The 14,330-nt window shown below is 32.1% G+C and overlaps 1 protein-coding gene across 2 annotated transcripts in view; it reads right to left on the reverse strand.

Annotated features, from left to right (window-relative positions):
- Nucleotides 1-1,941: 1,941 nt before the first annotated feature.
- RANBP9_2 (Ran-binding protein 9) overlaps nucleotides 1,942-14,330 on the reverse strand; it is a gene marked incomplete at its 3' end in the record, with an annotated part of 52,659 nt that continues 40,270 nt past the window's right edge. Inside the window, exons 7-10 of one of the 2 annotated variants that reach the window (XM_051212248.1) lie at nucleotides 12,219-12,872; nucleotides 8,667-9,056; nucleotides 8,023-8,134; nucleotides 1,942-5,097 (exon numbers count right to left, since the gene is read on the reverse strand). In XM_051212248.1, coding sequence (XP_051072404.1) covers nucleotides 4,178-5,097; nucleotides 8,023-8,134; nucleotides 8,667-9,056; nucleotides 12,219-12,872 — 2,076 coding nt within the window. Of the gene's footprint in view, nucleotides 5,098-8,022; nucleotides 8,135-8,666; nucleotides 9,483-12,218; nucleotides 12,873-14,330 lie in introns of both variants that reach the window. The other variant, XM_035732630.2, reaches the window with a different exon arrangement.

Genomic DNA, 14,330 nt, shown 5'->3' on the forward strand with positions numbered 1-14,330 from the left:
TAGTGGCTACATAGTCTGTTGACTTTTCTTAGAGTGGAGGGTTTCCTATGTCAGATAATGTCTCTCCCTATGCTTAAAGTTAGTGCTCTCTACAAAAAGATTAATTGACAGTAGTTTAAGAAGACGACCGCCGTTATCTGCTTGCTAAGTTGGTATACCGAAAGTGCCACTTAAGTGAATTTCAACTTGGTTTAAACTATCCATTAATGCACTAAAATCATCTGCCATGATTACGTCTAACCGCTTGAAGATCAAAGCATTTTCTGTATGACCTATATTTTCCTTCATTTTAACTAGTCGTCAAGAGATTGGGGAAAGATGACGAGGAAACACCAGCCTGCCTTTCTATCTTTCCAAATCCCTAGAGAGCTTATCCTACTTCTGGATTTAGTGTTATACCTACGCTAACTAGGCCATAAGAAGCAACAGTCATCTCAAACTACACGAAAAGTTGCATTTGGTTTAGGCGAGGTCAAGTGAATGGCTACACTTGGGACCCATATGCAAGCTCCAGAGATCCAGCATGTAAGGTTCTATAGTTCCAGGTAATGAAGCCTGTTGTCCAATTTGGTATAAGATTTAAGCATTGGATGCTCAAATATGTGGCTTGGAGCAGTTTCAGCCGACTAGGAATGACATTTCTGGAACTCATATCGTTAGCATTAACCGTGCATAAAGAAAAGATGAAGCCATAAAGGAGTGGTTGAGTATGAATAGAATAAATATTAAGAAATCTAGGGATATGATAGTGAACTAAGTAACCTCAACTGCTGTTATATGTGTGAGTGGTTGTCACTTCCCATTTACCCACACTATGGAAGGACATTCCGACCTCAAAGAGAAACTGTATTAGTACTTGTATCGTCAACCTCGGTGGATGAACACATAGCCAAAAAGATAACTACTTGAGTTTGGTCAGCCCGAGCACTATGAACGTTTTTGATCGAAACGTGAAATAATCCTAAGTACATTAAATATGAGATAAGACTCATTGTATTGTGCCTCCCCGCGGAAATCTTTATTAAAAGGCGAAAGATCCGTAAATGAGGAGACACCAGACATTACATCGGGAAATAGAAGCAGATATGAAAAGGATGAATAACAACTGGAAAGGATTGCTCAGGACAGGGTTGGATGGAGAATGCTGGTGAGCGGCCAATGCTCCTCCACGGCAAGTAACAGGCGTAAGTAAGAACTTTAAATACGAACAGGCTAGTACAAACATGAATTCTTATTATGGTTTAATTCTTGGACAATTAGAAAGTTATTAGTTTAAAAAATCTTCGAAGGATTCACTTGGAAAGTATGATATAGAATATTAGGAACAAAAGATGAGGTCTAAACAACTGAATAAAACAGAGCGAAAAATATTGATGTTAAAACTCAAGATCCACAGAAAAAGAGCAAACTTAAAGCACTACAACAGATTTCTGTTCATATGACTTAAAGGATCTAACAATTGGTAAGAATTAACTAACAGACTCTAAGCACAGCATCTGCTGTGCTAATGCGGTATGGCAACTTGGACTGATGCATATATGTGCCTGGTCCTACGTTGTAACTGACTGACTGCATCTACTCAAACCCAGTCACTAATTTCATTTGATCACTCCCAGTCTTCTCCTAATCTACTGTTATGTTAGCCACCATTGTTATTAAGAGATGATTCGGCGTGCGTAACCTAAATCTTAATCATCTTAATTGACAAAGTTTATGGTCACACCAACCAATTTTTATCTTATACATTAAGTCTAATTTCAGAATTACTTAATTCTTCAACCGTATGCGAGCATTTCTTCAAAGATACAAAATACTAGCAAACTATGTATGTACTATACTTTCAAAGTGTATGTTGCAAAATTATAGAATAGAATGAAGTGAACATCATCTTAACATACATGCTATTTGGTATCAAGGTGAATATATCGCTTAAACTACAGGTGCGGAAAGTTAGTTATAGTAATAACTTGTCAATCAAGTTACATATTAGAGATTGTTCTGAAGCTTATCTAAAGTTTACTTATCATTGTTGAATTATATTCTTCTTATTACATTTGCTTAATAAGTTTTAGCAAATAACCCTTCATTTCAATCAACTGAAAATAACCAATAACAATACAACAAATTACATACAATGAAATTCCATTTATTTATTTGTAAAAACATTCATTCCCAGAATTGTAACAATAACAGTAATTATCATTATTTCAATAGTCATATTCATTGTAGATTTTTATTTAATGGTAAAAATAATAATAATTATTATTATTATTATGATAGTCTCAAGGATATAACGAAGTCTCTCAGTTATTATCTCTCATTTTGTTGTAAACTTCCTTGTTTAGATTAAATATATAAAAAATTATAAGAAAAACTCTCTCTCTCTCTCTTCCACACATAGAATGAAATGGCTCAATAATAATCCTCAAGTTATTTACTTCTTAAAGTGAACCAATCAACGAACCAGAGAGTAGTAAACAGTAGCTACACGAAGAAGTTAATGAATAAACTAGAGCGAATTCTTTTGTTTAGTAAAAAAAAAATTGCATAATAATACAAACAAATATAGTTGATTGAATTAAACAAATCATGTAACAGTAATAATATTTGTGATAGTAATAGTAGTAATAGTAATATCAGATTATTTTCTCTGTTTGTTGAAAATAATATAAAAAGACGATTGAAGATAGTGAAAAGAGACCAACTCAGCGCCTCTCTCTCTCTCTTCCATCAAAAGAAAACTTAATCATATGTGGATATGATGAAAGGAAAGTCTAAGTGGATTGTAATACACAAGTGTATATGTAAGAGAAAATAAGTAAATGTATACGATTAAACAAACACATGTGTATATTATTTTCACGTAATTAAAACTGATTGGTTAACAGACTGTGCACAAACTTTATTAAAAGGGGGGTCAATATAAATAATTTATTTATTATTAACATTAGTGGATTTTGTTGGCCACAAGTTATTAGCAGATAAACAAGAATAATAAACTGTTTTTCACAAGATAATTAAGAAAGTCAAGAGTATCAGGTAAACCATTTATTCCTTTTTAAAAGTATACTTTTCTAATTTATAAAAATGTGGTCAACTAGTGAGAAGAGTTTATTACAGAAAGACATAAAAAGAAGGGAAATACAAGTAATAACAATGGAAAACAAATTTCTCGACAAAAAGGGAGGGGGACATAATTAGTAGTATTTTCTTTCTTTAAAAAAAATAGTAGTTATCAGAAAAAAAGAACGAAGTTTTTGTTCCAGCTTAGTAAAAAATAAAAAAAGTACAAACATAGGCGTACACATACGAACACACACACACACACAAAGAAGCAGATCAGCATACTTTTCATCTTGAGCACAGCAACTGTGTATGCATAATCATTATTAACTGTATGATCTAAACAGATGATGATTCGAGTGAATAAGAATAAACTACCTGGATACGTATATTTTTGAAAAGAATAAGATGTTAGTGTATACATCACCTGCCTACCTCATTATTGCTTTGTTTCTTTCTTTTCTTCAGATCAGTAATCCAATGAATTTTACATTAGTAATTCATCTTGTATTCTTTATTTCCTTGTATAACAAATAATCCCATCGTTTGTTTTCTTTAATGTTCTTTACTCTTATTGTTTGTCATTTATTTACCTATCGATTGTATTTATGGTGTTTTTCGTTTGCATGCCTCTGAGTGTATAAATATCATTAAATATAATACATTTAACCATCGAAACAGGACTGCATAAACAATATGTTCCTCAAATTTAATCATTTAATTACATTCTTTAAAAAAGGAACAAAGTCATTTCACAACTGAAAATAGTTGTCTAAAGTAAAAAGAAATTATCACTTATAGTAATAATAATTAAACAACTGCAAATCAATATATCATAATATAAGTATAAATATGAAAGCAACAAAGTAACAAACATCCATTATGAAGGGATTATAATTACATTGGCAATTGAAATAAGATAGGGAGGGGGGATTAAACTGAAGAATAGTTGGGGTAAGGGAGAGGATATGGTGCATGTTAACAGATAAAGAAAGGAAAATACCCAGAGGGAAAAAGTATAGACTGAAAAGTCATCTAATCTTATGGTTTTTTATCCTTTAAAAAGAAAAACAACCTCAACAACAACGATAATGTACGCATAGAAAAATCTCGTTTATCCTATAAATAAAATTGGATGAAAAAATCCTGCTAATTCCGGTCCAGTTGGTGCATGCGTATTAGTAAGAGAAGAGGTAACGGTAATACGTGAAGGTGAGAAACGATTAAGATTTTGTGTAGTACTAGTAGTGGTAGTAGTAGTAGCGGTAGTGTTATTTGATGTTGACGAGGAAAAAGATGTGGAAGCAGGCCAACTAGCTGTTGTGACTAGAAAGCGATTGAAATGTGAAGGTGATGAAGTACTACTACTGGTAGTAGCAGTAGTAGTAGTGGTACCAGTCATTGTAGTAGTACTCTGATTATCAAGTAATTGTGACTGATGTCGTTGATGAATTAAGTTTTGTAAACTTGTTGGTCTTGTGCGTGATGTTGATAATGATGATCTCTGTATGTCGGAACTTCGAGTAATTGGATTATTATTTCGTCCAGTTAATGAAATTAAAGCCGATGGAGGAACATACAAAGAGCTGGATATAATTGAAGTACTAGCAGGACGAAGTAGATTTGTAGAACCATTGAATTCATTTAAACTCAAAGCATATGTTTGAATATCAGTTGTTATATGCCGTGGTTCACCATCAATATCATCACGATGCATGATACCTATTGCTATACTACGATTTGGTGTAGTTGGTGTATCACGTGAAGCAGGTGTTATTGTAGATTCATGAGTTGGTGTATGATTAGTTCTAGATGTAAGACAAATATCATCAGCAGTAGTCCTGGCAGTAGGAGTTCTATTTTGTAAAGGATCAACAGATAACCCGCTAACATTTGACTGACCAGATTTGAAACGATAAAAACCAAAGGGACCATTGTTGGTTGTTTTACACGATGATCCTTCATCGGTTAAAACATGTTCCAAATATGTTAAAGCTATATCCAAAACCGGACGACAAGGTTGTTTTAAATGCACTGGAGAAAGTAAAATTCGACATAAAAATAAACAAATGATGACATAATTTTAAATAATTTAAATTTTATCTGTTATAAAGAAGAAATGATTAATATCACCATGGGGATTTGTGGAGATCGTAGTATTTTAACAGTTGAGTTCACAAGTCAATCTAAGCTACGTCACGATTGAAAACTTGAAAGCACTGAACAGCCGTTTCGTCCTAGCATGGGACTCCTCAGCAGTGAGCATCCATGGCTGTCCAGTGCTTCCAGATTTTCAATAGTGGTCTGACTTCGGTTAACTAATGAATTCGATCATTAAGATGATTAATGGCTGCAAAAGCTTTTTTCTTTCAACGTTACTACAAGTCAGAAGTTGCTGGGTGAGATTGTTAAACAAACATAAAAGGGACATTTTTTTACAATACCTTATCATTATTTATTCTCTTTTGTTAAAAGTTGTCCACTGTAACCGAACATGAGGAAAACGAGTAATAAAATTGTTATAACTTTTTTAACATACCAAACTTGTCATTAAAGACTTTTGGGAACAACAGGCTAAACAGTTAAACCGCTTGGCTAAAACAACTTATCAAACTACAAAAATCCTACTTCCAAGTTATTCACGCCCCTCAATATCTTAAATCAACAGATCCCCTTTGTAGATGTAAATAATTCAACAAACCATATATATATATATATATATATATATATATATATATATATATATATATATATATATATATATATATATATATATAACATCAGTGCTGGGCTCGTTAGTTTTAAAAGACTTAACTGTCATAAACCTCACGGTCAAACATCCACGTCATTTCTTAACACTCTATCCAACCGTTCAGTAGCTGGTTAACCAATCTCATCTGTCTTTCCATAAGTAAAAATGATCTACCACCTAACTACTAGTATTACATTCTATTTCAATTTTCCACTGAGTTTATACATGTTATCTGAGTATATTGATTAAAAGAGTTTGATATCAGTGCCGTCATATTCGGTCGTATCAAGTATCTCCACAAAATTATATGGTGAGTTGGATATATATATATATATATATATATATATATATATATATATATATATATATATTTTTAAGGAAAAATGCAAAGGTCAATTCTCAACGCTTAGTTATGGTTGTAAATTGGAATGACCAGCCAATAAAATACAGTCGAATAAACAAACAGCACTAATACATACTGAAATTTGTCACATAATCACTGAAGACTTAAAAGCTTTAGACAGTAACGTGATTGCATCCTCCCTCGTCAGTGCACACCCAGTGATCTATAGTTTTCTCAAACATAACAATGCCACACAATGACTAGTTCCAAACGGATTTATTAAGGTTCTAGGAAGAAGTCATAACCAATGAAGTCAAATAATTCAGTGCGTCATCCAATTAATATAATCGATATTCAGTCAACAAATGGTTAGTTTAAATGAAAAAATTGTTATGACATTACAATTATTTAATTACACGATAAACTGTAAACAATTCTGATGTAAGCCAGACCAATATATAGATATAGATCATTTCTATTATAAATGATAATTACACATTACAATTTGTCTAATCTACCTTCCATTAAATGAACTGACTGTTGATGAAAATGTTAATTAACACTGGATTTTTCTTGTTAAGAGAAAGAACAACACAGATTCAACTGTCAACTTCCAATTGATACCAGTAGATGTCGTGTATGTCTATATATATACACACACATGGGACAGGAACAACGAAAAAAAGCAGTTCATCATATGATCAGTGTGTAATTGAACAAATAAAGACTTTTCATTTTTACTACAAAATAAATTCCATTCTATTTTAAAACAGATGTGAATGAATTAATGTTGTTTTTTTGTTTATTTGAAGCGTAAAATCTCTAATAGACATTAACTCTTTTTGACAAACATTACAAAATGGACTGAAATGGTAATTTGTGATATTGAAATTTGTTAACCAGACAATGTAGTAATGCAAATGTATATGTCTTATAATCAAGGTGAAAATGATATGTATATTCGGACCACTCAGTGGTAGCATCTCAAACTATAAAACTTAGTGACGTGGATGTGAACTCTGCGTGCAACATCGATTATCTCAAGATTGTAGCTACACTGTCCTGATGAGTGCGAACAATCACGAAACGTAGGTACAATGTTCTTCTTACTGCTGTCATCAATTATTGTACAGATTTTTTAATAGTTACAAAAATAGTTTCCATCACAAACCTGTGGTAATCGTTTAGAAAACTTGGAAAATTAGATAGAACTGGATATAATTTATGTAATTAAACTGTTGAACAGGTTATTGATAGAGCAGCCAAAAGCTCATTGTAGAATTAAACACAAAACGACATAGATTCCAGATTAGTAGTATACCATCGAATCAGTGTTTGAGAATCAAATGCTATCCATTTCCAACTTTAATCGATTCAGAAAACTATCATCACTAGATGTAATTGATTACATGGTTAAAACACATATAACCATTTGATGCTCAGAATACTGGCTTTCATGATTGTCTAGCTGATTTTTGGTTCATCATGACAAGCAAACTACTTTAATTGGGAAAATTTTTCACACAACACCAACTATCTAAGCTTTCTGTCATTAATATTTACTTGAAGTTACACAGAAAACCTACTACGTGTAACACAGTAGTAGAATAATTCGAATATTGTGATGTGTGTTAGCATAGAAGAAATAAACATTTCGTAGAAAGAACTACAAAATGGTATTGAATATCAGGACAATAATAGATGTGTTGTGCACAAAGACGAAATAATAATAAAAAATACACAAAATCCTTTAAATGAACAATTATGTTCCAAGATAGTAATAAGGATTCCAGTCAAAAAGAAGGAAAACAGATGGACGTTTATGCATAAATAGGAAAATAACTGTAAATAGGGTTACACTTACCCAAAATAGTATCATTTACAGCATCAGCTAATAATTCTCGATATTTTGGATGTAACAAACCACTAAGCGGACTTTTGTATGGATTTTGATATGCAACTAAACTGAATGCATCCTATTAGAAATTAAGAGGAATGGAGAGAAAAAAACAGAATAGATTTTCCTGATGAAGGGAATGTAAAGATAATGTCATAATGACAATAATATGTAATGTGACGGTTTAACGACTACATTTTACTCGACTCAGGTGAGGATTTTATGCAGATCATTGTAATCTGTAGAAGAAACTAGTTACGGATTGACCTTGTTTGGTGGTACTATTGAGAACAAGGAGTGACTGGATGGTGATTTTAATGGTTAGGTGTTCGTCCTGAGACCTAGAGGTCTCGGATTTGGTCATCTGGATTAGATTTTTATTGATACTGTTACAAATTTAGAATATAGCTGCTAGAGTTTATTAACATTGTGCAACCAACCAATGAACTTAAATCACTTTATATATTCAGTGCAACTTTATGATTAATTAAAAACGAAAACTGAGTCGGTGTTCACGTCTAGAGCTCCGGAAAATTCTTTTCGAAGCTAATCACTAGTGAGCATATGATAATTGTCAGTAATACAACAAATTCAAAAGAAAAAAAACTTACACTTAAAAGTAACCATTGTTCCAAACTGATCACTCCTTGACGTTGCAATTCTAGTGCACTTGATCGTAAATTACGTCCATATTCAATTAACTCACGTAGTTCATTATTCAATATCTGATCAACACTTTCAACATCACCATTATTATTATTATTATTGTTATTATTATTATTATCGAAATAATTATGATGATGATGTGGATGATGATTAGAATTAATGGAATCATCAAAATAAAATCCATTACTGTTGACTGAATGAAACAAATCACCATTTTGTTTATTTTCCACAGAATTATTTTCATGATCAATTGGATCGATTTTAGACAAAGATATGGTAGAGTCATCATCAACAGGTGAATACACTGAATTGCCATTTGTTATAATTTCATTAGCCTGTTTTTGAACATTAATGGAAGGATGATGATGATCATGATGATAGGAATCAAAATGATATTTTGATTTGTATTTCGGTTTAAATGATACAGAATTAGAAGTTGAATATGAACGATCATAAGAAGATAAGGATATTAATGATGATGATGATGAAAAACTGTGTAACTTATTAACATGTATTCGTTTTCGTCGACAATGACCATTACCAACACCGCCACGATGACGACGTATTACAGTTAAACAGTTCAGTCCTTTATACTCAATTCCTAAACCTAGATCATTGACTGAATCAATTAAACGAAATTCCATATTCAAACCTTCAATATGTGGTTCTAACATCATTCCAGTTAATGAAATATGTCGAATATAAGAATTCGATAGGTGATGATTCCATTTGTATGGCCTAATCAATTTTCTATTGTCAGTCTGTAGAGATTGAAAGTAGAGCATAAACATAGTTTGGAGTTATAATGTTTTCTTTTCTAACCCACATTATTATTATTACTATTAATCTTGGTGTTTACAGTCTAATATTTCCAAAGTTTCTTCATTCATGTAGTAGTATTAACAGATGATAATCAATGGAATCTTCCAGGAATACTTATATACTTATTGATCAAGACTATCATCATCATACTATTTATGGTTGAAATTAGTGTTGACAAAAAATCAAACAAGAAGAAAACAGCTGATTCCGTTACGAAGTTTTCCGTAACTGATCATTATTACAAATATCATGGGATTAGGTTGGAATTTATAAATAAATCACCTGATAATCTTTCAGTTTGACATGACTAACATACGCTCATATAATAGTTTCTATGTTAAATAGGAATAAAACAGCTTGTCGGTTAAGTAATATAGTTTAAGAACAGATTTATCCTTTTTAATATTCAAGAAAGATTAACAGTGTAAACAGTTATTAAGGTGAAAATGTTTTCTCGCATTCTTAACGATAACAAAAACTGTTGGAACAAAACAACTAATAAGTTACAACTTAAAATGAACCATTTTAGATTTATTATCGGATTAAGTCAATTTGACATTGAAAATATACAGGTGTTCCAGAAATTTTACACACTGAACCTTTTTTTCTTAACTAATAAACACTGAATTATATGTAAACAATAATTGTCACTGGCTTTACCGTGATCAAATATGAGCTGCTTGATATAACAAGATAGCTAGGAAGAATACTCGACAACAAATAAAATCCAATCAAAATTGATTCATTACTAAGTAGAAACTGGTGTCATGTCTATCTAGTCCTTGAATTCTGATCAAATTCTAATGTAGCCATTAGTTTAAGTGACTCGACATTATGTTCACTATGTTGAATGTTAAGTGATTGGAGGTAGTTGATGGGAGACTCTGAAACTAGTTATTCTGTTAGTTAAGACTCATCCGCAAGTTTTTTTTCCTGTAATCTTGAAGGAAATAATGTTCCAAGTGGGATTTAATCCCGCAACATTCAGTTTACAGGGAAGTTGAATGGAGGTATGAGGGCGATTATCACTTTCCGGTTGTCCACACCCTGGAAGAGTTCTTCTGGAGGTACCTGAAAAGGAAACTAGATTAGAAGTGGTTATAGTGACCTGAGAGCATGACCGCAAGGCCCAAGGGACAACTGATTGTGGCCAATCATACACGACCTTTTTGTGGGTAATTCTCGTGTTAGCTCCGTACTTGTTGAGACCTTACTGCCAGAGACGGATATCCGTGGGATAAGGCGGGTGTGTATTTTTAGGGTCGACCTTTTCTAACCCCACCCCTCCTTGTGGAGAGGCAGCATCGCTGTCATGCTGGTTGTCTTAAGGAAACATCTTACTGTTGTCACACCTCTGGACAGTCAGCAGTACGACTTCGCCCTCAGACCTTGGGTTTCCTGCTTTTAGTCCTATCGCTCTTCAACCGACCTGTCTGGCATGGTAGGACCTTGAGGAACGATTGTTCCAGCCAGTATAGCTCGATTGATTCATCACGATAGGCAAGCCCGACCACCACGTCAAGGTAGCAAAAATGGGTAGGACTCAGCTTCATAGTTCGAGACACTATCACTCAGATATTCGGAATGCGAAAGACCTCTCTTGTAGAACTGAGAAATATTTACAATTGTTTGATCGCTAAATAATGATCAATATCATGTTTGTCTAGTTTTGTCGACTACTTGCAACTAACTAAAATATCAAAATACTGTATGCGATGTTGATTCACTTAACTATTTCAAAAAAATTTCGAAGTTAACACTGTAGTTTAGAGTAACTGTACTTGAAAGACCAATCGATAACTAACTAGTTAGTTACCAATATCATATTGTCTATTCCTTGGCGTTGATTGGGTTCTATTGAGGGAGTTGTATTACACACCCGCTAGTTCAAATAAGTCAACAAAGTTGTCACGAAGCACACAGATAGACATCGATAATAAAAGCAATCACTTTGCTAATAAAAAATAAATATTGGTACAAAAGGGTCTAGTATATTGAGGAATTTTTATCGAAAGTTATGCTGAAGAATGATTCAAAAGTATTAAGCATATAATTATTTACTTTGTGAAAAACTCAACGTAGTATTCGTACAAACTTAAAGTGGTAATAAAAAAATACGGGGGATTATTTTACTAGTGAGCATAGTTGACGATTACAAATATCAACTTTGTATAATTAAACATTGAATTAATAGGAAACCGTAGCTGACAATTCGCAATATAATTTCTACAACTGTTATATCATATCACACTAGTAAATTCTAGTCAGCTTAATTTCAAATAGTGAACTTCTATTCATAATAATAACAACACTAGAATCTTTTTAAATTCATTCAGAATTCGGTTATAGGTATCTAGTGCTAAGAAATAAAGTAAACAAAAGACATTAAAAAGGTGTTATCACAACTTTAAACTTCAGTATGAAAATTACATATTCAATTCTAAAGTGATAGAGATTTGTAGTTCATGCGGATGATTTTGATGACTTTTTGTTCTCTGAGCTAGATGGTTTGGTCGTGCTGGTGTCATCCAGAAGAACGATGAAGGCTCCATGACCAAGCCATCCAGTTCAGAGAATACAACCTACCAAAATATTTAATTTTCATTCAATAAAAATGAACAAATAGATTTTAGATCACATTAATTTATTCTTAATAAGTTTTTATTTTATCTTACCTTAATGTGATTGTTTTCTGCATAGACAGGGAACATAACAGGACAGATGATTTCTGATGAATTATTATCATTATTATTACCATTAGTAATACAGTCAAGGCTAACACCAGTACCATTAGCAGAAGGACTATTATCATTAAGAGAAGGACCATTTTTTGGAAAGACTGACGGTAGAATTTCAGAGCTATATTCACTACTTATTGCTGGTAATAATAATCCATTATTATTCCATTCATTACTTGGTAGGTTAAAACGAAGCCTAACAGGTGATTGATAATCTGATGGATTATGTGAATGATTATAATTATTAGTAGTTGATGTTAAACAAGACGGTCGATTGATGATAGAATTATTTGTAATATTAGTAGCATCAATTGTTGTGTGAGCTGTTAGCTCTAAATTCATTGAATGATGATTATGATTAGAATTAATTAAATGTTTACATTGACAATCATGTTTATTAGGTGTTGTTGTTATTTCAGGTGATGATTCTGAAGAGCTTGAAGGCTTCATTCTCTTTTGACTATTTCGATGAGTATATAAGCCGTTAGATTGTAATGTTTTCCTAATATTACTATCAATATTATTATTGTCAGGTAAACCGTTTAAAGATGCAGGTTCTTTGGAAGAATTGGTTGTATAATGCTGACGTATCTGTAAAACAAAAACAAAAATATGAATACAAAAGAATTTTAAATAGTGACATTCAACATAAATTGTTACTTATACCCACGTTACAACGGTCCTACGGAGAGTTCAGTTATTACATGTTAGGTCTTGAAGAGATAACATTAGAGACAGTTTTCTAGTTCTTATTTTTGCAATAACATTTACTGTCACCTGATTGGTTGTTTATGTGGTTGGTTTGTTATGTTGCCGAAGGTCATTGTATGCTACTATAAAATCAGTTGTTCCTTTTCAAATTTGATTTCTGTGAGGAATATGGAGTTATTCTGAAAGTTCCGTTTTAGCTTTGAAGTGTTGCTTGTGCGATATATGATCGGCCTATTCGAGTTGATATTTGTTCTCGTTCATATTAGAGAAATCCTCAATTGTTCGTAAATAGTTTTTACCGCTAACCAACTGGAAACATAGTCATCATAATCGAGAATTAACATCTAGACAATGGTTTTAATCTAATTTCGGAAACATATACAGTGTTGTACTCGCTTGAAAACCTAAACATTCTGGCTACGACTCAACGTGAAATAATAAATGTGCCATTCTGAAAGTAGTCACATTATATTAAAATGAAACGTTCACCTAACAGTGTTCTCTCTGATTTTCAATGGATTTTTGAAATATTGTCAATTTATGATGAAAACAAATCTCAAATTGGATAATTTCTACAAACCTTTTATCCTAATAGAAAAAAAAGATCAATTTAATCAATCGAAAATGACTGTATATAAAATATTAAACAAAAATACATAGTTTCTGAGCGATATCATTTTGAAGCATTAAAATTACAATTAGATATAACATTCTATCAGAAACAAATAAATGAAAATGTTAATATTATTGTAACTAAAATTCTTTTTTAATTAAAGTTTAGTAAAGATCGTAATAAACGTATGATGACAAACTTTTCCATATGTAATTATGAAAGAAAAACTTTTTGAACTATAATTATTAAAACAATATAACTGAGATTATCGGTCACATATGAAATTTTCAAGTAATATGTTATATCCAGGATTTTTTAACTTGACAAGAGATGTCAGTAGATTAGAAGAAAGGTAGGCGCGGCTGAACCAAAAAAATGGCAACAGTTCATGAAGTCACTGGGAATTAGACTGAGCTATGGTAACAGGTGTAGACTACCTGTTTGAAGTTCATGTTCATCCACTCTTTGTCTTCTCTTCAATTTTAAGTTTCTAAATTCCTCATAAACTTTTTATTTAACTAGTTTATATTTCTTTTCTCGAGTTGTATTTTCAAAGCGTAAACTTTTCCATTGCCATTAATAATGTTATTAACTCTACTATCCTCGGAATTCACCCTAAAAATTTCATTTCGCTATGCTAATAGGCTATAGCAACTTGAAGTGATGTACACACGTAACAAAGTTTTACGTTGCGTTTAACTGATTGACTAAGCACATTTGAAGTC

The sequence above is a fragment of the Schistosoma haematobium genome, chromosome ZW, assembly GCF_000699445.3.
Source record: "Schistosoma haematobium chromosome ZW, whole genome shotgun sequence".
Classification (NCBI taxonomy): domain Eukaryota; kingdom Metazoa; phylum Platyhelminthes; class Trematoda; order Strigeidida; family Schistosomatidae; genus Schistosoma; species Schistosoma haematobium.